The sequence below is a fragment of the Fonsecaea erecta genome (assembly GCF_001651985.1).
Source record: "Fonsecaea erecta strain CBS 125763 chromosome Unknown Scaff4, whole genome shotgun sequence".
NCBI lineage: Eukaryota > Fungi > Ascomycota > Eurotiomycetes > Chaetothyriales > Herpotrichiellaceae > Fonsecaea > Fonsecaea erecta.
In genome coordinates, this window is record NW_017387247.1 from 3090146 (window position 1) to 3112926 (window position 22781).

General features: G+C 50.9%; 7 protein-coding genes across 7 annotated transcripts; 4 read left to right on the top strand and 3 right to left on the bottom strand.

The window, feature by feature from the left end:
• Positions 1–1094: 1094 nt before the first annotated feature.
• Positions 1095–3230, bottom strand: AYL99_05876 (hypothetical protein; the record flags this gene model as incomplete). The annotated part of the gene is made up of 1 exon (XM_018837388.1): positions 1095–3230. One exon carries the CDS (start codon positions 3228–3230, stop codon positions 1095–1097), a length of 2136 nt encoding a protein of 711 aa, XP_018694241.1.
• A 488-nt stretch (positions 3231–3718) lies between these two features.
• Positions 3719–4843, bottom strand: AYL99_05877 (hypothetical protein; the record flags this gene model as incomplete). Its single annotated transcript, XM_018837389.1, has 1 exon — positions 3719–4843. One exon carries the CDS (start codon positions 4841–4843, stop codon positions 3719–3721), a length of 1125 nt encoding a protein of 374 aa, XP_018694242.1.
• Positions 4844–6867: 2024 nt separating this feature from the next.
• On the top strand, positions 6868–8351 carry AYL99_05878 (hypothetical protein; the record flags this gene model as incomplete). The annotated part of the gene is made up of 2 exons (XM_018837390.1): positions 6868–6927; positions 6984–8351. 2 exons carry the CDS (start codon positions 6868–6870, stop codon positions 8349–8351), a joined length of 1428 nt encoding a protein of 475 aa, XP_018694243.1.
• A 1864-nt stretch (positions 8352–10215) lies between these two features.
• Positions 10216–13859, top strand: AYL99_05879 (copper-translocating P-type ATPase; the record flags this gene model as incomplete). Its single annotated transcript, XM_018837391.1, has 2 exons — positions 10216–10366; positions 10417–13859. 2 exons carry the CDS (start codon positions 10216–10218, stop codon positions 13857–13859), a joined length of 3594 nt encoding a protein of 1197 aa, XP_018694244.1.
• Positions 13860–15917: 2058 nt separating this feature from the next.
• On the top strand, positions 15918–19901 carry AYL99_05880 (hypothetical protein; the record flags this gene model as incomplete). The annotated part of the gene is made up of 5 exons (XM_018837392.1): positions 15918–16058; positions 16121–16841; positions 16890–17509; positions 19124–19336; positions 19389–19901. The coding sequence occupies 5 exons, from the start codon at positions 15918–15920 to the stop codon at positions 19899–19901; spliced, it is 2208 nt and encodes a 735-aa protein (XP_018694245.1).
• Positions 19902–20140: 239 nt separating this feature from the next.
• Positions 20141–21481, top strand: AYL99_05881 (hypothetical protein; the record flags this gene model as incomplete). Its single annotated transcript, XM_018837393.1, has 2 exons — positions 20141–20603; positions 20667–21481. The coding sequence occupies 2 exons, from the start codon at positions 20141–20143 to the stop codon at positions 21479–21481; spliced, it is 1278 nt and encodes a 425-aa protein (XP_018694246.1).
• Positions 21482–21553: 72 nt separating this feature from the next.
• Positions 21554–22213, bottom strand: AYL99_05882 (hypothetical protein; the record flags this gene model as incomplete). The annotated part of the gene is made up of 2 exons (XM_018837394.1): positions 21554–21935; positions 21978–22213. The coding sequence occupies 2 exons, from the start codon at positions 22211–22213 to the stop codon at positions 21554–21556; spliced, it is 618 nt and encodes a 205-aa protein (XP_018694247.1).
• Between the last annotated feature and the right edge of the window lie 568 nt (positions 22214–22781).

Sequence of the window (22781 nt, forward strand, 5' to 3'; positions counted from 1 at the left end):
GATGCGCACCTCATTATCCTAGTCACATGCATTCTATTTACCAAGCGACCGACCGAGGGTCAAGTGAGGGGAGATGGGGGTGTAGATTGCCCTATTTCGCCGGCGGGATGTTGTGCTCACGAAAGAAAGACTTAAAAAGCAAGCAAGAAGTCCAGTGGTGCGTCGAGAATTCTTCACCAAGGTCGACATTTGCTAGCTTGCTTGCTTGCTCCTCCAGCGTCACAAAAATGGTGTCTTTCTCTTCGGTCCTACTCGCGCTCACGCCAGCGGTGGTGACCATCCATCAACGGCACCGCCACCTCCACGCAGTACTGGTCGATCCGCACGTCCAAACGCGTTGGCGGCACCGTCACCACCGCGAACCACTTTAACGCCTGGGCGAAGCTGAGCATGGCCCTGGGCACCTGCAATTACCAGATCTTCGCCACCGAGGGGGTACCAGAGCAGCGGGTCGTCGAGCATCACGGTCTCTTGAGGCGGTGGGCTCTCTCTCTCTCCCCCTATGGGAAACGAATGAACGAACCACGTACTTCCCAGTATTACCTCGTATCAATATGCTCTAGTTTCAGTTGTAGCTGAGTGCAGACAAACCAGTGGAAAATACTGTCTTTGTCTTGTCTTAGTCTTGGACTCGATCAATGCGGGAATAAATGAATCAATGAATTAACGATGGGGAATATCACACAGAGTCCGCTGTTCCCTTTCCCTTTTCCTGAGCCAGCAAGTTCGACCAGGTAGCCTTTTAGTTTACAATCAAGGGCGCTGTCCAAGGGCATGGCCGTGTCAGGCGTCCAGTATGCTAGGAGGTATGCTGTCAAGATATTCACCGTGAGGATGTGTGATGTCTACCAGCCAGACTGGAGGAAATCAGGGTTCATAAAAGATGTTCCGGCACGACGGTCGCATTCTGGGAATAACATTGTGTGATATTGATGCTTTCTTTTGGGACTGATCTAGTGGAATCAATCACTCCGAACAAGGCTTGGGCTCTTCTTGGGAGACTGATCGCCAGTGCCATGCATATCTTTCTCCACATCACACGTACTCGTCATATCCATGCATAGCGCCGTCATATGCTGACTTTCCCCAAAGATCTAGACGTTACGTTCAACGTAGCTATGAACCATGCCCTCTATCGTCGGTTCGTACTCCACCAGCTTCACGTCTCCGCTCTCCTCGTCCAGCACCGTGTTGGCCTGCACAAACACCTTGCGGGGAGTCTTTTTCTTCAGCACAATCGGTCTCGCCTTCTCCGCCCACCACTCATCTACATTGGTGATGTCGTCGTACAACTGCTTGCCAGCTTCAAAGTCAGCAGTCGCCTTGTAGATGTGGAGCTTCTGCAAGTAAGCCTCGACCGCCGGCCGTCCGTGGGACAGGATCTTCTTCCGATCAAGGTGGATTTCAAGGTCGTCCGGGTTCTTGATATCGCCGCCTGGAGACTTGAGTTCACAGAAATTTCCACCGGCGTCCATGAATGTGCGCAGGATTGAGAAGCGAGCTTGCATGTGCGCTTGGCCCCATTTCCGGGACTTCGGGTCCCAGTATTCCAATGCCGCCACTCCCGCACGGGCCATTTGGAGATACGCCGCGTAAAGAACATCGCCAGCCTCGTTGCTGATATCTTCCTTGCCATCGCCGAATCCAAAGATCTGCAAAATCTCAAAGTCGCAGGACAGAGCCATCGCAACGCATTCGGCGCGGCACTCTTCGTACGATGAAGCAATCGATCCAAAGACGCTGGACCAGGTCTGACCGGGTTTGTAGTATGAGGTGATTGGTTTCTTGGTAACCGGGCTGATTGGGGGGTTCTTGATATCGAAGTTGTATGAACCAGGGGCCGTTTCCTGGAGTAACTTTCCACAACCGTGACCCAGAAGTTCGTGGATGCCGACTTGCACCTCAAAAGCAGGGTCACGATATTTACGGAAGAGCTCGTCGTCTTCCTTGCGAATAAATGGGATTGGCTCATTGGGGGCTTTCGCGCTCAAGACGTTCCCGAGACTCACATTTTTGAAGCCTTCGTTCTGTCTGATGAAATCGTAGTTCGGAATGTTGATACCTGCCGGTATACCACTACCGGCGAAGCTCAGGACCTCCAATGAAGTAAAGTCGGGACTCAGAAACTTGTCTTTCTCGAACTCCTTGCTCCACGGAAGCTTCGGAATCATGCTTGGTGCTGCGTCGACAAGTTTGCCGAATGCGCGGGTCCGCTCTTGGTTCACCATGGCAACAAAGCCTTCCCACTCACCTCGGACACCTTGGGGGTCTCGATAAGTCTCGACAAACCCTATATCCGTCTCGACCATTGGCTTTTTGTCTTTGATCCAGTAACGCTGCGATTCCACAAATCCTTGGATGCTGCCAGTTCCAAAAGACCTCGCGTACTCGTCAAGCATCTTTTCTTCAATCTCGTTGGCAGCATACTTTCTCGCTTTCTTGATCTCAAGGGCGATTTTGGCCATCTCTTCTTGGTAGTCCCCGAAACGAAGGTGCAGCTTCTTTCCAGCAAGCTTCCCTGTCAAGTCGATTGTTGAAACATCACCGAGATCTCGCTCCGACGCAGGCGGGTTCGACACCCCGGACGCAATGAGCAACTCAAAATCTCCTGAGTCCAGTTTCCGCAGTCTGGTGTTTTCTATCAGCAACTTCTTCTCCTCGAGCACGTCCCCAACGATAGAAATCTCCTCTTTCGTGATTGTCGGTGAATCCGGGTAGTAAGCTGACATATGGCCAGCTTCCGGGTACCCAAGGTGCATGAGAGCCACATCCTTGGTCTCATATATACCTCCTCCTGTCTTCGTAGCCTGCTCATGGATGCTTTTGCATTCCTGGTTGACATCACAGAGCTTCTTCAAGTCCTCAGGTGAAATTCTCGGTATGAACTTAGAGTCCCCGAATCCCTTGTAATTGCCTGTATTACCCAGAAATTGGGCGGCGTACTCGAGCCATAGCGTGATGTCGGAGGATGACACAGAGGTATCGGCAGAGAGTTTCTTGTAATCGCCATTGCAGGCACGATGGAGAGCAAGTATGAGATCGTAGATGACAGGAGACTCCGGCGACACTTGTGCTAGCGTTACACGAGTGCCGTGGAAAGAAGCACGACTCAGATGGTGAGCATATCGCTTGTGTTTAGGCGGAAGAGCGGCGAAGTGAGGGGCGATCTCCAATCGGACGACGGTGGGAGGATTGTCTGCGAGGTAGTGGGAACGGAGAGATGGATCCATCTTCGTGCCGGAGGAGGAGAGACTGTATATTTGCGACGTAAGCTGCGAGATTCTACGAACGAGCCTTTGTAGAGGCAACGAGTAGGCTCGCATGTAGAGTTGGAGGATGTGTGCATTGCGGGACAAGGCTGCGTTCGTAGATGCGGTCAATGCAGTCATGCCCAAAGAAGACAAATATGCCAAGAGGCCAGCAGGCTTGATCTAACTCTATTCAACTATATTACATAGCTCAAACATGGCATGAAGCTATTGATGAACACAGCTATGCCTTCTGCCGTCATGGATTTCCAAAAGACCTCTCCTAACTCGCACCCCCGAGTCTGTGAATCTGCTGCTGGGACTTTAACAAATATGCTCTTGGAGAACGGCTTAAAGAATTCTTTTCACATCTATGTCCAGGGAAAAGGTGCTCTTGTTATTCCAGCTGAGCGCGAATTTCAAGGGTGACACATGAGAGATTACTGGTCAACTTTCTAACCCTCCATATCTCACTCCGACCTGCTGGCAGTGTACTTGTTCCAAAGGTCCTCGTCCACCACCATCTCATGCTTCCCCATGATCCCTCGGCCAGTGGCCAGCAACTCGTTGATCTCCACGGCATCCTCCAGCCTCCATAGCTTGCTGACGACAGGAACCAGACTCTTTGACCGAACCAGACGCAGAAGCTCGTGTTCAAAATCGTTCTTGAAGATTGCTCGTTGCCCTTTCCAGTAATGGTTTGTGACGCTGAAGAAGCTTGTCCTGTCGGGTCGGTCAGCACAGTAAGCGAGAGGATCGAATATCGTGGCTGCCAAGCCACTTCCATCTGCCTTGACGTTGGCCAGAAACCCAATGGCGATCATCTTTCCATCCTTTTCTTTCGTGGCAGAGAGAAATGCATCCATACTGGCTAACGAACCGGCCATTTCATATGCGATGTCAACTCCCTGGCCTCCGTTGACCGCCTTGACTGCCTCGGGAAGTTGTTCGGGTGGCGTGTTTCTATCAAGGGGTTTCACGCCCAGCGACTCCAGGTAGGCGAATTTCTCCGGCGAGGCCGTTCCGATGATCGTCACACCGGGATAAAGAAGCTGGATAAGTTGGACGACAGCTGTTCCAACGCCACCTGCCACTGAGCCAATCAGGACAGACTGGCTCTTTTCGTTGATAGGAAATGCACTCTTCTTCAACATCCCATACGCCGTCATATAATTCAACGGCAGAGCTGCAGCAGCAACCAGATCGTCATCTTTCCTCAGCTTGAGCATGTCATCCAACGACACGACTGTGTGAGTACCATACCCTCCAACGATGCAGAGCGAAGCAATAACATCGCCAACCTCGAAGCCGCGGCGGTCCTCCGTGCCTTCACCAAATTCCTCGATCACGCCCACGATTTCGTAACCCGGGGTAAACCCTGGTCGCGCCGCCAGAGGATTCCGAGTATAACCGCCTGCGCGCATGTTGTTATCGGCCCCGGAAATGCCACAGATCAATATGCGGACTAATGCTGTCGATGGAGTAGGTACGGGGAGAGAAGAGAATTGTTCCCATTTGAGGACTGAGGGCCCGCCGAACTCGGAAACAATCCAGTGGCCTGGCCTGGAGACCTTGGAGTTGCCGGAAGACGTCATAATGGTGCCTTTTTTCCGCGTGGTTCTTTGGTCTAAGAAAGCCGAAGTTGATGCAATTGCGAGTGGTAGAACTATTGGTTCAGAAGGTGGAATCTTGATATTGTCAAGAGCCAGAGATGCAATGTTCGAGGAACCAGTACGTGGTCTATATATCTTTGACGTCTCAGCATACACGCTTCTTGTACTCTGGCTTCAATGCCATGGATCATGGATCGCAGACCCTATGGGTGACCAAGAAAGGTACACCAAGCACTGCGACCCCTGGGGTTGTGGCAACCCCAAAGCTACCCCATGCAGTGCTTGGTGTACCTTTCTTGGTCACCCAATAGACATTACTCATTGGCTATCGCTTGTGTTGCTTAGATAAAGTGAAGAGAGATCGACGTCATGTTCCTGGGCCTTACACGTGACGCCGAGTTGGAAATCTCCTCTTTCGGACGTAGACTTCCTTACAAATCCTCAGCTTTCAAAGACTTGCGGACGCAACGACGATCAACGTGACCAGTTCTTTAGATGGGTGCGTGTAATAAGCCTTGTCCCGAAGCAACGTTCAACAATCATAATCAGAGACAGCATTGGTCACGAGGAGAAAAGGGTCCTGGATTGTTAGTGAATTACCCAACGGGGAAGTAGGTAGATGCTCAAGGGTTCGAAATGATGGATAATACTCCATCGTCAGAGAAAACGATCAACGGCCGAGCGAAAGACCGCTTCCAACCTCAATCTCTACTGCCTGTTTCCTGAATAATCCAGTACACGCCTGCAATCTGGTTAGGAGCCGTTGTTTAGCTGCACATCGAGCTATCTAAAGGATGGTTAACTTGAAATGGCCCACTCATCTGAAAATGTCCGTTTTATTTTGATCCTGGGCAGCGCTCTCCTCAGCATTGTCGGCTTCACACAGTCATTCTCAAGTTGATACAGGTGCCCGAAGCAAAATGAGCCAAATAGAGGTGAGAATTTAGTTGCCACATCCAAGTGGAAGGCTGCAGTTTCGACCTTTTTCGGATGGCCAAATCGACTGTGCTCTGAGTCCCCGCGTCTAGGAAAACGCAATCCGGGTCTGGTTCGGTCTCTGTGACGTCTCGCACAAATCTGTCCACCTCTACCCGGTCTCAGACGTCGAGTCTCATAACGTCGGCATTGCTGTGCTCTTCGACGAACACATCCAGCAGCATCTGTCAACATCCGGCTGCGATGACCTTGGTGTACCGCTGAATAAAACAAATTTTTGCCATTGCAGCGCCAATCCCCTCCGTCGCCCAGACAAGCAATACTCACTTATATACAAAGGCCATGACAGTCTCAATCCGAGTTTTGTGATTTTGCTTTTGACGAGAAAAGAGGAAGTGAATTCTGTTGTCGGGATGTCTGTGCGGAGTTGGAAACTTTGAGGCCCTGGCGATTCAAGACGGGGTCGTCAAGTAAATGTGTAGATCAAGCAGTCATCTCGGCCCAAAGGTTCTGTGCAAGGTCATCGGCGAGGTGTCGTACCTTTAACAAGACCTATCAAGTTTTCAAGGAAGTTCATTTCTCCAAGAAAGGGGGTTGTCCTTCTGTAGGGCTGTCAAATCCGCTTGAGAGTCTGATGTTACCGAGTAGAATGGAGTCGAGGCTGACGGTCAGGGCATCCCCAGCTCGCCTTTCTGTCCACAAATTCACGTCGTGTTACTTTCGATCCGTTTGAATGCTCATGGAGCAGCCACCAAGAGGACAACCAAAAATAACACCCAGTAATTACAACTTTAGCCCATGAAATGACGTCGACGGAAGACCTGCCATGTTGGGAATAGCCTCCTGTCGGTAGATACAGTTTTAGCGAGGCCCCGATCAATTCCGACTGGCCATTGCGATGAAGACGACAGAGCATCAACCAACGAGCGGCACTTTGTTCATGCATCTCTAGCCTCCGTTCCAACCTACTTGACTCCGCTATTCACCTCGCTCTGACGATGGAGAAAAGGAGCAGGTCACGGTCGACACCGAATCTCTTTCCACTTTCATCTTCCATGCCCCCGTAGATCATGGTATTCACCGGGAAGCCATCTCGAGCCTGCGTGCATTGCAGACGGAGGAAACTCCGCGTGAGCATCCCGTGTGTGTGGATGAGCAGAGATGGTCTAGCTAACTGAATTGACAGTGTGATCTTCGCAAGAATGCCTGTGGTCAATGTGTGAGAGCCGGGCTATCGTGCTCGGGCTACCGCGACCCCGACCAATTGAGAATCCGAGATGAGAGCCAGTCCATCATGCGCAAGGCTCGAGGTCTGCCATCAACACCAATGACAACGAGTATTGACACCCCGCTCGTCGACAGAGCGCGGGCGGCTTTCTTCTCTCACTACGTCCTGGGGTTTTCCAAAACCTATGATGTCCTGGAACGGATAGGTCGACAAGCCCCGTTAGACCAGCACCTGGCGGCCAGTGTCGACGCGGTGAGCTTGGCATTCTTTTCTTTTCAATACGATGCTGAAGGCGCGGCGTTTAAGCCCGCGCGGGAAATGTATTTGTCTGCTCTTCCGCTAGTCAAAAGCGCCGTGGCTACTACAGAGGTTCTGGCATCCGACTCAACTTTACTGGCAGTCCTTCTGCTCGACCTCTTTGAAAAGATCACCAATCGCAGTCCCATCTCATCGGAATCATGGATGAGCCACGTCAAGGGCGCTTTAGCACTTGTGAAGCTGCGCCACCTGCAGCAGCTAGAAACTTACACTGGTCTACGGCTATCAGTGAGGCTGTTCACCAATATGCTCATCAGCTGCGTCGCCGGCAACTTCCCAATTCCGCCTGCCTTGGTCAAACTGCGCTCTGATATTCAACCACATCTCAACGCGAAAGATCCTAAATGGCAGGTTTCTGGCCTGGTGATGAAGTATGCCAACTTTCGCGGAGCAGTAAAGGAAGGCCTGATTGCACCCTCTGATATCATAACGCAGGCAAAGAGGTTGGACGGCGAGTTTCGCTCACTTGCAACGGACATGCCACCGACTTGGGTCTCCCACAGAATTACGGTCCTGCCGGGCTCGCCTGACGTCTTGGAACAGTACTACGACGTCTACCCAGACTATTTCACCGCGCAGACCTACAATGTTATCCGCATCATGCGAATCATGCTGAACAACCTCATTCGGACAACATATCTTAGCATGATCCCAGAAAACACTGGCTTTCACCCCAACGAGTTGAACGTGGCCTTCGCGACCCATATAATCGACACCATGGCCAAAGAGATCTGCGCCACCGGGCCCCAATTCACGCAGAAGCCCACCTACTCTTCGCCATTTCGAAAATGTCACCGCTACACACTTCTCTTTCCCTTCTACGTGGCCGCCGTGTTCGCCAGTCCCGAGACGAAGGTGCGGGACTGGGTGGTCCAGCAGTTGAAAAGCATTTCGAGAAATTCTGCGACGAGAAATGCGAGCGTGGTGGCCGAAATACTGGAGAAGAGACAAGATCCAGACCCCTGGTCCGTCTATGCGATTCTCGGGAGCTACGCGTTCGCAGCATAGTTGGCGATCATATGGGGAATTCAACTCCAGGGCACCATCCCAGGACCAGCTTCAACAAGGACAGCATTGTGCGGTACAGTACCCAGAACACTGTCTCTCAGACCGTCCAATTACACAATGAGCCCGAGGTCGCTGAAGAACATATGGAACATGGGATCGCCTATTCTGATAGACAATCCGGTCAGTGGCCACGGGGGAAATGTCTGAGGCACACTCGGACGCACACGTGTGGTTTCTAAGACACTGCCCTGAGAAAAGGTTTCACATTGCTCGAGGTGCGTTTTGACTCGTCGCGGCTCATACCGGCTTATGATCCAGCCAGCTCCGGTAGGAAACCGGGAAGAACCGTCTAGACACCGGAAGCAATTCAGACTAAGTGCCATCTGACGTTTCCCACGCCTGATAGGCGCAATGGTGATTGGAATCCCGCGCCTTCGTTGCCCATCTACAGAAATTTATACGAGACCAGTCCCCTGATTACTCTTACTCCACAGCTGTTGCGCACACCAAATACAACAAGGCTGAGCATTCTAAGTCACTCCATCATCCAGTAACCTCCTCTCAAACTCGCAACCAGAATCGATATTCTGCTCACCATTCATTCCTAGAAGAACGCCAAAGAATATATCAAAAAAAGAGTTTCAACCAGCAAAAACAATCAACAGTCAAAATTCTCACCTGCTACATTCGCCAGAATTGCGAAGAAGAAAAGCGGGTTCATCATAAGGTACTCGGTAGACCTTTCGTCATCTTGCACTACAGATCAGTGTACGGCACGTGTTCCTTACAGTATAAGACCAGAGTTCCCTTAATACTACCCTACTCCTAATCGTCTTCTTTGATGAAGATCTTTCTCATCGTTGTTTCGACTGTCCGGCCCCGCCTGCCCTAGCAGCGTCGATGGTCGTCCCGTTATTGTCGATATCGTCCTGAAGTGACACCCGTTTGTTATCAAGTTCAATTATCACCCTTTGCGGGTCTGGCTAACGTCCTTGCCCTGTTCGGCTCGTTCTGACAGGATTTCAAATTCGAGAGTCACCACGTGTTCTCGTTCGCGTGATAGAAAGATGGCCCAGTCCCAGAATAACATCCGTCGAAAGCAGGCACCCAGAATTTCTTCCCAACAGAAGAGCCAATCGTACCAGCTCGGTAAGTTATATACTCCAGCAAACGAAGTCTAGATTTTGTCCCTATGTAACACCCTCGGAAACCGCCGATCTTGCGGGCATTGTGCGGTGAGCATTCTCCACCAAGTAGTGATATGCCATGGCCTGGCTGTAGACGGTCTGAATCATTCAATGGTCTCTATAACCTCACACATGGAATTAATTTACCATGCCAGCAATCGAGCATCAAGTGTCCCATCGGCAGATATACGACGTCAGGAAATTGATTGGTATCGTATGAATGCTCGACATGCTCTCGTGCGTTGCTCATCCCCTTGAATTCGTAATATGGGGGATTGCCAGTCATAATTTCATATATTGCACAGTGGCTCGGGGCGTCGACGGCTTATAGCTGAACCACTCATAAGACGAAGTCGGACCTGCTCCAGAAGGGCGGTTGCAGATGCGCCAGCGAAGCATTCCTGGATCAAAACCCGTTTTAGGCCAACCTGAATTTGGCCAATTGATTGTGAGACTCCTGGCCCATCCAGGTGTTGAATCCACACGTTGGGGCTAGTGAGGCCGGTGTCGGTTATACTGTACCCCCCACACGTGCTATGTAGTTGGCTTGTCCAACCTTCACCAAACCGCATCCCTGAGTCGGCCACCCACCTCACAGCACGTCTGGACCTATTTACCTCCCTATCTCCTGGTCCGTCGATTAATTACAAGCTGGGCACCCCCCGCATACTCTAGCGATGGCGAACCTAAATCATGCACCGCCAGAATCATCTCATTTGAGTCCAAGGGCAACCACTGACAGTGGCTCCGATTATGTCGACGCAGAAGCCATTTCTCCCAAGGCTGGATGCTGTGTTGACTGTGGCAGTGGCCGAACACATTGTGATTGTGCGTGTTATTGTGTCCAGGCGAAATATACTCCGTTGACACTGCACTAGATGTCTGCATTCGCAAGCTTGCCGCCATAGAATGCCAATCCGCGTGTGGAAACCAGGAACTTCAGCAGCCTCCTGTGGGTCTCGGTGACCGTTTCGACGACTGCTGTGTACCGTCACAAGTGAGCGCCTGCGCTGGCGACAGACCTGAACCTTCTGAAGGCGAACTGGACCCAATCCGTAAGAGCGCTGCTACCGGGAAAGACAACTGTTGTGCCGGGAAGGACGGCAAATCTATAAGCGCCGGAAAGAAGGAGGGATGCTGCGCAAAGAAGAAGGAGGTACAACTAAATTTATGCAAGAAAGACACTTGCTGCACCAGCAAAGACACAAGCGTGGCGGAGACTAAGGAAGAGGCCACCTGCTGCTCATTGAACAAAGGGACAACCCTGAACCTGGAGAAGAAAGTATGCTGCTCCTCGACAACTGCTTGCAATGATGCCATGGAAGAGGAAGACAACTGCTGCACTGACACAGACACAAGCTGCGTTGATGTCAATGAAGATGAAAATGGCAGCTCCTCAAATGCAGACACCAATTCCCACATTAACAACAAGTCAGCATGTTGCTCAGCCAAGGCCGATAAAACTAGGCCGGAAAATCTACCTGCCAGGTCAGAAAGTTGTACATCGTCTTTTCGAGGCACCAAGCGCCTGCAAACTGGCACTGAAGCCTGTAATAGTCATCTGCAGGACGCATTGGACAAATACACCAGATACCTGGAGCAGGGACTCTGCATCTGCCGCAGCGTCCTCAATCGCCTCGACCAGTGCTGTGGAAAACCCATCTCTCCTGCAACTAAAGACGAGCCCACGTCTTACGCAAAGTCTAGCGCGGTTCCAACGGCCAGGCAAGGCATCCATCGACGCTCTGCTAAAGGAGCGTGCAGAGACGTATATTACGACCAGAAGACACAAACTATCAAATCCACCCAGAGACGAAATTCATCCGACTGTTCAGTGAGCCATCTTGCCGTCAAGACCATGCCGCAACAGAAAGAGCCGGTAGCTCGAGCTAAGAACCATGACATTGAGATCGAAGCCGCCCGCGAGCACGTGGTCCTCGGAGTTTCCGGGATGACTTGCACCGGTTGCAGCAGAAAGGTCACCAATGTACTGCAAAACGTTGAAGGTGTCTCCTCGGTGAAAGTTACTTTTGTGACTGGAATTGCTGAGTTCGACTTGGACTCCAGTCTTGCGAGCGCTGAACAAATCATTCCACGCATTGAGAAGGAGACGGGTTTCAAGTACTCTAGGATCGTCAGCACTTACCAGGTCCTGGACGTGCGCATCGATCCAGCCAAAGCGAAAGACGCTTGCGCCGAGCTGGGAAAACTTGTCGAGAGTGTGGAAAAGATTGACAAAACGACCTATCGTGTCAGTTATAATCCAGCCAGCATCGGAGCACGAACAATTTTCGAGTCTGTTGCGGGAATTAGTCTAGCTCCGCCGGGGATTGATGTCACCTTGGCCGACGGCAAGAGGAGACTCGTCATCATGGGCTGGAGCACCATACTGGCCGCGCTACTCACAATTCCGATCGTGGTGCTCGCGTGGTCCAACACTCCCACTGCCCACTCAACCAAGTCCGTAGTCTCCCTCGTACTTGCGACACTTGTCCAAGCCATCGCAGTGCCGGAATTCTATGTAGGCGCAATCAAGTCGCTGGTCTACAGTCGAGTGCTGGAAATGGATATGCTGGTTGTTATCAGCGTCACGGCGGCATATGGCTACTCCGTGATAGCGTTCGCGCTGACACACGCTGGTTACGCTCTGGAGACTGGAGAATTCTTCGAGACGAGCTCTCTTTTGATCACTTTGGTCCTTCTCGGAAGATTTGTTGCAGCCACTGCAAAAGTCAGAGCGGTGTCTGCGGTTTCTCTCCGCTCGCTTCAAGCTGAAAAGGCGCTCCTCGTCACCTCCTCTGGGGACACAACTGAGATCGATGCTCGATTATTGCAGTTCGGCGACACTTTCCTCGTCCGGCCCCACGCCCGCATAGTGACCGATGGAGAAGTCGTTTATGGTCAGAGCGCTGTTGACGAATCCATGCTCACTGGTGAAAGCGTGCCGGTATCGAAAAGCCCCGGGGATGGAGTAATTGCTGGCACTCTGAACGGTTCAACCGCACTCAGTGTTCGCATTACTCGTCTTCCGGGTAAGAACAGCATCACCGATATTGCCAATTTGGTTGAAAATGCTCTGGCATCGAAACCTCATATTCAAGACCTTGCCGACAAAGTGGCCAGTTACTTCATCCCTTTTGTCATCACTCTCGCGTTGGTAGCTTTTGGCATTTGGTTGGGCGTTGCTATCAAGCTACGTGGCAAAAATGGAGGCGGGGCTATCGGCGTGGCGATTACTTATGGTATTGCCGTTCTGGCTGTGTCATGCCCTTGTGCGCTCGGTCTCGCCGTACCTATGGTTCTGGTCATCGCAGGTGGTGTTGCGGCTAAAGCTGGTGTTATCATCAGGCAAGCCGATGCACTTGAGCGAGGCTACAAAGTCACTGATGTGGTTTTCGACAAGACCGGCACGTTGACCAAGGGAGACCTTACGGTCGTCCACTCGGAGGTGTTTCCGTGTCCAGTTTCTCCCGGTGAAGTCTTGTCTCTCGTTAAGGCACTTATGAAGGACAATCAGCACCCAGTTTCATCGGCAGTCGCGGCCCATAACGATGTGAGGTTGGCCGGTGCCATTGACGTCGATAATGTCGTTTCAAATCCGGGAGCCGGCGTTCAATGCACCTGGAGGGGCTCTGTCGTCAAAGCTGGAAATCCATATTGGCTCGAGATTGATAATCGACCGCAAGTCGCCAAACTCATTGAGCAAGGGATGACACTTTTATGTGTGACACTTGATTCTGTCCCTGTCGCTGCTTTTGGCCTCAAAAGCACGATTCGTGAAGAGGCAGGATCGGTCATTGATACTCTGCACCGTTACAACATCAAGTGCCATATAGTGAGTGGTGATGGACCTCGAGTGGTCGAGGACGTTGCACAGGCTATCGGTATACCTGTCTCCAATTTGGTATCCCGTCACAATCCCAAGGACAAGCAAGAATACGTCAAAGCACTGATGTCCAAGGATCGTGTCGTCCTCTTCTGCGGCGATGGCACCAACGACGCTGCCGCCGTGGCACAAGCAAACGTTGGCGTGCAGTTCGGGACTACGTCAGATGTCACGAGAGCAACTGCTGATGTGGTCTTGCTAGGCGGGTTGGAAGGTGTGCTCATGCTTCTCAAGCTGTCCAAACGGTCATTCCGTCGCATCATGTTCAATTTTGTCTGGTCAGCGATATACAATCTTTTCGCTATTTTGCTGGCAGGTGGAGCATTCGTTAAAACGCGCATTCCGCCTGCGTATGCCGGACTGGGTGAAATCGTGAGCGTCTTGCCAGTTATCATTGTGGCTTTGTCTCTTGCAAGGAAGCAATACAACAAGTAGAGCACGAGGAGGCTCGACTCCGTGTGAAGAACCCCTGCTCATGGGATTGCGTTGTATGATACATGCCTGTTACGCTGCCTTGATGGAGTCTTCTGAAATTCTTTGGCGACCAGGTCAGATTTGGTGACCCCCACTGCTTGCCTCAACACACCCCACGTAAAGGCTGTTGACAAGGTCCTATTCTCATCTTCCTTCTGAACCAGACTGAAGCGAGCTCCAAGCTTCTCGGTTCTTGAGCTCCGCGTATGAGAGGCCTCAGCGAAGGTTGCATTCATAGTGCCCGATACATTATGAATTGATCCCAAAAGCATCGTCAGGTGGAAAACCCGGCGGCGAAGGCATGTAGGTCCCCTCGATTTTGTGAGCTTGCGTTGAGCTAGGAGAGCGTCAGTTGTCTTGTTTGATATAGGTGAGTGCTGAGATGACACTTACAGGCCATTAATGGAATTCCAGAAGTATGCCTCTCCAATAATTAGACATTTGAGTTTTCCTGGGCAGCAAGCTCTGGCATTTTTTCCAGCAGATCATCTGCAAAGAGACGATCCTCAACCTCTGCTTTCAACCTCCAGATCTGAAACCTCTTTGGATATAATCCTGCACTTGCCCAATCCAGAACTGCCAACGATCCGTCTTTGATAAGGAGGATGTTGCGTCGAAACAAATCAAGATGACAGAGGGCCAACGAGTCTGTTGGAAAGCGAATCTTAGTACCCTCCTTAACCAACGCACGGATGAGCCTCTAAGTCAACGGTGATCTTGAAGCTTTAGCAAGCTCGAAGAGTCAGGGGCCCAGATACTGCCGTTCGGTTCACCACCATCTGCAGGGCTAGGTCTGTCGCGTTTAACGAGGGACATTGAGTAATAGCTCGGGCAACCTTGTCACAGTGTTGAGGTGATTCGTCGGGCGTGACTTCGGACAGTTTTGTTCCCTGAATCAATTCCATCACCAGGTATTCACGTTTTCCTTCTCCAGTCATTCTCAGAAGGACTAGAGAGAGTGTTGGAAATATCGCTGGTTGAGTGGCTGGTCATTGTTGCTTGTGCGGCAACCTGTGCGGCGACCTGCGCGGCGACCTCCATCAGGGTAGGCTGACATTCGATCTAATCCGGCGACCGTAACGCGACCACCCTTGAAAGTCTGGCACCAAAGCAAAAGAGAATTTGATACTACATATCCTCGAAGCTGGTGCCTAGCGATTCAGCATGAGATAGCCACTGGCCATACTTCATCCGGCTCGATGGAGTCACCAATGATCGAAGCAACGCTCAGAATTGAGCTGCTAGAACCCTTTGAGTTTTGATTACTGGGAAATCCCTCAATGATTCTTACTCCAGTTTATCTCCCTGCGATTGCCAGGGGTCATCTCTAGGGGACCGGCGGGTATCGGCCCCTCAACATCATGGTCCAACCGGTGCCCGCGCTCGGTGTCAGGATTCGAACAGAAGTGCAAGGACATGTGCCGGGAGGTCCAACAGATGCGTCGGAAGTGGTAACAGACATGGTCAGCAGGCTGGTGTACGAGACACTGTTGTCGCACCATAAACTGGGCGGCTAGCGGCGACGGCATCTACTGCTTTCGCTGCTTTGAATTTTCCAAGAATTGTCCAACCTGGGAAGCCCAATACGACCAACTTCTAGCAAAGTCTGTCAATGGATTGCGGCGTTCTGACAATGCGTGTGGAAGCCTAGTCGGTTCTGCTTATAGGCCGGCGTATGTGTCACAATCGAACCGCCGAAGCTAATGACCGCAACTCTACCGTGGAAGCTCGACTACCTACATTAGGTCAACCCAGAATCGCCCCTAACATTGGCAGCATCCTGCACAGTTTGCTTGACATAACGGGAATTGGGCTGGCTTTGTACTCCTAGTTTGGTGTACAGCGGGGCAGGTGTCAGTTTGTTGGCGCATGCTGGCTTCGGAATAGAGTTGCAGGGTTTGAGGAAATCCAACGACCTTTCATCACACCACTTATCACACCGGTTTGTGGTTTGGGCCAATGATCCACCAACACGATACAATCCAGCACGACTTCATCCGCAGCAAGTATCCTATCAAAATGAGTCATGGCAAAGCCGGGGCAAGAGAGCACGCGGCGGCTGCACAGCCTGACCATGCACCCAGCGACAGGAACCTCTTCACGTTGCACTCTCGACATTTTCGCGCAAGTACAGCGTGTTGGAATTTACTTCTGATCGAGGTATGTCATCATCAAATGAAAAATATTTGTGCAACGGGGTTCCGGTTGACCACCGTCTAAAGCCACTCCTTCAAAGCGCCAAACAGAAGCATTCTCAGGAAGTCGGAAATCATGCAGACATCATCCAGAGCTTTGGTAACACCATGGTCCGCGACGACAAGACCTATCCTTCTAAAAACGAAGTGGGTTTCGCTGCATGGCTCGCTCAACCAGAGACGCAAGGTGGTCTGGTAATTGCACTGTTGCAACCAGCTAAGACACAGATCTACACTGAAGACTTTCAGTGGGTTAAGGACGAAAGTCCTACGCTAGCTTATCTTCAGGAGTCGCTGGCATTTGTAAACGGCCCGGGAAGTCTCGCGTCCACAAGCGTCTTCGATGCTTTCCCGTTCATCACCGAGACAATATCTTCGGAAGCATTGTCGAAAGAAGCGACGGATGCCTATAACACATTCGTTACCATGCTGGTGGCCAAAAAGCCAGAGGTCGTTTTTGCCTGTTGGCGAGTTAAAGACCAGAACCTCTCCTTCTCCGGCAAAGGGCTTGGTCGGGTCAATCAAGTAGAGAGGTTGACACTCTCCAATGGGCATGTCGTCCACGTCGTGAACGGATTCCATCCCAGCTATATGGCCAACTTCTATCCAAATGAAAGCTGCTTCCGGAGGCTATTTTCTATGGAGTTGTGCAAGGCTTTTTGTGAGCTTAACGCAACTTGGCAAGAAGATGAATGGATGGATGTCCTTCGATGGAGATGCCGAGAACGAACCCGCCAATTAATGGAAGGTTAGTTTTGTTTTTCCATGGATTTATAGTACACTAACTTCTTCACAGAGAGGGCCAGTGCTAGCGAACAGCTTAATAGAGAATGTGGCCGCGTCCTTCGAAGATCACGGAAAGGCGATGCTGCTAGAACACACATTGCATACGCTAAATCATTTGACAATGGCCTGCGGCGTCTCAAACAGACCTTTGACCATATGATTTCCCCAACCTATAAATCTCAGAGCTCGTGGGATCTTTACATCTTTTTCGTCTCCCACGAGCATACATCAGAAGGGATCTGTGACGCTCTACTGGCTGTCTCCGAGGCTATGAAACGGTTCAAGCCTGGTTCTTCCATGCCAGACGCTTCCCTCGTAGAGCTAAGCAATCATATTGGTCAGCAAACTCTCAAGTTTCTTAAGGATGATATCCCCGATCTTTTGCAGTTTCCCAGGGGCTTACACAAAAATCTCTGGAGTTCCCAGTTTGCGACAAGTACATCTCAAGGGTTGAAGTGGAGCGTGGAAATGACTACAATAACATTTATCGAGAACCTTACCAATTCATTCTCAGAATCATCGAGATTATGGACATATACTCCGGACCTTCTTCACGACGCTTTCAAGGAAATTGCAATCAGCTTTGAGGAGTCTTTAGGAAAAGAGTACACCAATCGTCAACAAACCGGGGTAGGAAGTGTTTCAAGCTGTGTTGATACTCTGAGTGCATCTCTTTACGCCCTATCGCTTTCTAGCTCCCGAGATGCGGGTTCGGGAAGATTGGCAGGAAACACAACTCCTTCAAGTGCGACTTGCTACAATTGCAATCAACCTGGTCACTATGCCGCTAGCTGTACGAGGCCCAAGAAAGGAAGCATGACTCCATCAAAATCTTCTCCAGAAGTCACGTGTTACAACTGTGGCCAACACGGCCATTACTCTCGAAATTGTACGAGTCAGAAGAAACGAGGGGAATGCTTCAGATGCGGCAGAGCTGGACATTATGCTAATGCGTGCAATGTGCGATGGGAGACTAGGCGGTATTGAAATGGAACAGAACGCTCTTTGACAACTCTCAGCGAAAGCAGCAATTGTGGGGGTTGTCGAGGCACTGTCTGCGACAGAGCTTCCTTTACGAAGACGGTTGGGAAGCCTTGTGGGAGATTCGCCTTCCAGTGTTGAGCTCAGTGTCGATGGCTTCAAATCAGTCCCACACCTGCACAAGTAAAATACCTTCACTGCACATGTTGTGGATCCGCAGACATGTTGGAGCATGTCGTCGGGCCTGTCGTTGGGCGGGCGATTTCGCAAAATTTCTCTCCAAGGCTATTCTTGTGTAGCACATAGTCTATGGAGCATAGATGCGGAGCTATTATGGCTAGGTTTGCAGAAGCTGCGAGGTTGCAATACGGCCTATCCCGTCCACCACCCACTCAACTGCCACAGCCTAACATCGCGAGGAAATCTCAATGTAGTCCACAGCATCAGGCATCCAGGTCTCTCGACGAATGCTAGCGACCGAAATCCTGTCAAGTTCTGCCACGAAGCCAATTTAAAGTGGTAGGTGAACGATGCGCAAAGGCCAGCTCCATCTTCGAACTGTTATTCGGGCGATCGACAAGACCACGCAAGCATCCGAGGACGATGGTGGACGACTGCTGTGCGACCTTGTCACCCTTCGACCACAATCCCGCATTGCCTTCGTCGAGGAATGCTGTCGCCTCGCTGTGAGCAACCAGTGAAGGGTTGCGGTCGAGTTCATCGACTCGAGCAGCAGAAGTTCGTCGGAGATGCATTCAATCAATAATGTGACAAATCTTGACACCTCGTGCAGCGATGTGACCATCGACCCTTGAACCCTGTCGATAAGGACGTGCAGAGAGGTCTGTCCACGTCGCAAGCTGTGGTTGGCGATGGTAGCTCACGCCCGCTGGGACTTTCATGGATTTGTCCACGTCATCGATCTGACTGAACCGAAACAAATCGGCCTTCAGCTACAGCTTTCCCCCTCCAAAAGCGCATCGCGACGCTACTCGCTTGGGAGAGGAAGGAATCCAAGCAGAAACACAGCGAAGGCTACTTGTGTGCATTGCTGAGACTCTCCTTTTCCGGAGACTACGCTAAAATGCCGTTCGGCATTTTAGTGCCATTCCCCAACGGCTCATTGGCTGGTTTATGTCAACATACTTTCATGACCTGTAACAACAAAATATATAAGGAAAATGTCCTTCAAAGTGGTTATCGCTGACACACTGATTTAGTTGTCCATGTACATTCAGCATTTAACAGGCATTTTTGTATTAGAACTCAACCGGCAGTATGGAAGCCCAACCCTCCAATGCTGCTGGAACTTCCATCTTCGACGGTTCAGATGTCGAGAATTTGTCCTTCACATCGGAAACAACGAATATGCGTGACGAAGTCAGCTATTGGTTTGGTCAGAAATACTTCGAGTGTGTCATCTCGCAGCAAGTCCTTGAAGATTGCGGTCCCTCCGACAAGCCCTCTGAAGTGGATGTAGGTTCCCTTCCAATGATATTCGCTGCTCGGTGCCTAATCATTTGCCCAGTCTCGACTTTTCCATCACATGCGAGATTTCCCGTATGACACGTGTCTCTCGTCACTCGCTGAGAGTCATCCAATGGAGCGGTTGAATCGTTTCGAGCTGTCAGCAAGGGATCCCCGCACAAGGCTACTGGTCCTGGTAGGTTGGATCATCCACGAAGGGTCAGAGCGCGCGAAGCATCAGATGTTGCAAACCGTGAGATCCTTTTATCCGGACCAGAAACGCAGGTATAGAAAGAGGTCGAGATCGGCAAGCAACAGCCGTGAAGCAGAATTTCGTGCCACACCTAGCGCTCCGGTAAACCCTGGTCTTTACAGCGCCGCTGTGAATAATCACGGCATGAAGATTGGGGTCAAACCGTTGTACAGTATGGAACAGCTATCATCGGATCCTAGTCTCTGGAAGACGATCTTGTCTTTCAAGGGCCGTACGTTTGAAGGTACGGCTGCAAGTTCGAAACTGGCGCAGCACGAAGCTGCGAGACAAGCGTGCAGAGTTTTCAAGCTGCAAGTGTGAGCAGACCAGGAAAACACTCCTGACAACATGTTCACGATCAACAAAAAAAGTGAGCATGTCTCGAACAGACTTGGCCCAAGACTAGATCGAGCGTGTGACTAGCGAGCGATTGAGAATCAGCTGTCGTTGGATTGTTCCAGCATCCTGATGGGTGCAGAAAAGATGATGGTAGTCTTTAAGGCTCGTGCTTTGCATCATTTAGTTCCTAGCATATTTCTCCCCTGATGAAGTAACAAGAAATGGATGCAAGAACGTCACTGATTCAAGAATTTTACGGATGTCTCATCTTGCTAAGGCTATTGACTCCGAACCGACCGAGAGTCAGCTCGGACAAGTCTGTCGGCTTAGCAGTCCTAAGGCGGAACGGATGGCACGTCTTCCTGGACAGCCTGGCTTGGTTGGCCGATCACAAATGCGGTGGGAAAACTGTCACATCCATCGCTGTGGAACCCTCCCCGACTGGACCAACATACTGGGTTGCCAGTAACTCGCCCATCAAGCCAGAGGTGCTCCGACATGTGAATAAACTGTTATCTGCTCTGCACCACGAAAGTTCGTTGGATACGTCATCGCAGATGGAGCTGATCCGAAAGATTGCACGCGATTCTATCGAATTTTCTGGTCTCCGTGTTCGAGACTACGGTCAAAGATTAAAGGGCACTATAGCTGCCATTGATGCAAAGAAGCCCCTTGTGACACTTGGTAATGGCATCGGAATCTTTCGACTGTTTTGTGGTCTTTTGCTAATCATACTAAATTGCACAGATGTGAGTGAACGACGGCATTTGGAATCGTTTCTGGATCTTTCGAAAGATCCAGATCGGTTGATCGATTTATCAATGGAATTCAAACGATCTGAACTTCTCAAGCGGCTCTGCCAACTGATCCAGGCTTCTGGAGAAAAAATCTCGTGGATAGAAGTGCGGCACCTGTTGGGTAGATTATGTTCCTGGGTTCGCGCAGCACGTCGTCTCGTCCTCATGTGCGAGCGCTTCCGCGACCGCATCAAGAATGCTCGAGTGAGACAAGTCGACATGTCTTCCATCAGTCCGGCTAATTTTCAGCTACCTTGGCGCGAGCCTGTCGATATTTTGCGCGCGTTGATGCCGGAATTTCATGGTTCCCGACTTCAGGATGCATTAAATGCGCGTCAGAACGATAAGGTGGTCGATCGAATTCTTGGGTGTCTTTCGAAATGGACAGCGGACAAATTTGATGCAGATCTCCACGCAGAGGTTATTCTGCTACTCCACTTCCACGTGCGACGGCTCGACTTCATCGCGGGTGACCGCTACATCGGTTGCAGTAAGCCATCTTGCTACTGCTGCGATCTATATCTTCGAAAGCATCCTGCTGGAGTCCAGCCACGCCCAAGTCACGGTAATGTATGGATTAGATGGGCAACGCCACAACTTTGCGCGGAGTTGATACCCGGCGAAGAAAAGGTTTTGCAAGACGTTGTGACCACTGTCAAGTTCGATCTGCGCTATCAGATCATGTCTGGGCCGACACTGACGAGGCGACCACCAGACTCTACAACGGGATTGGGAAGCACAGATCCTCGATCTGATCCCCACTGAGGGAACGCATCAACAAGGGACAAGGCCAGGCGGGAATTTCTTTGCCATCGATCAATATGTATCTGGATAGCATCACGATGTGCCAAGCTCCATTCCCAGCTCTTCTGCGAAATGCTGCTCTTTTGCGAAATGCTGCTCTTCTGCGGAATGCTGCCATTTTGCGAAATACTGCCAGTCGACATCATATGTGGCCAGGCCGTACAGGTGATCAAAGAGAGGATAGTGATTGCGTGGCAGGGTCGCGTCTGGATGTGCTGTATTCGGCTCCTGGAGAAGCATTGAGTTGCCACCCAACGCTGACGAATAAAATGCTGACAAGTCCCAGAGCTCACACTCGACGACCAATTCTCTTAATGGCCCAAACCTATCGACCAAGGTTGTCAATTTGGTCCCTCTTATGTGGTTCATCATCGCATCGTGCACTTTGCCAGACTTTGGTAAGGTTTTGGTCCATCTGCTCACGTCAGTGTTCCCCCGAAACGCGGAACGTGCTTACATTGACTCGGCAATATCAAGACCCAAGAGCAAAGAGGATCCAGGTCCTAGTCTCTTCTCCAGATTGAGATAGCGGCCGCCGCAACTAACCATGTACTTAACATCGCGCTCGATTTCCTCAGGGTCCTTGTCCAAATTGTGCACAACGCGAATAACGTCGGTACAATCACGGTTCCACAAACATCCAAACCGTTGCTGAAATTCCACAACCAGGATGCAGGCACATCTCCTCACCATACGTGACTAAGCGTTGACGTCTTGACCATGGAGGTAGTACCTGGCAATCTGAGCTTGTGCGCTGGAAAGTCTGTCCGAGTTGGACAGCAGGGGTGTGTTCCAAAATTGTTTCGGGTCTTGCTCCCAGGCGCCTTCGTAGTGGTTCAGGATTCTCAAAGTTTCTTGGTCGGGTCCTTTATAAGAGAACAGCTGATTGAGCTGACTCTTGTCTTTCTCCCCTTTTTCTTTGATGCAAAGGGGAATTCTGGTAGCAAGACCTTCACGCTCTTGCATGATCCTCCGGATTTCAATCAATATCGCCGTCAGCAACTCAGCGTCCTGGATCTGTCACCTCAAGCCTCATCAGAAGCATGTGCATGCACCTGGTCTAGATCATGCTATAGGAAAGCGCGGATTTCGAAGGGCATCTCTGAGTGTTGCTCCATTAGGGGAATGCTTATGACAAGAGCCGCGGAATTGATCTGGGTGACTTGAGCTTGAGAGCGATATTCAGTCTCACAGAGAGCATATGGGAGTTTAATTGGGGAACTTATAAGTACGAGAACTTTGGCCCACTGGACGCAGCTGG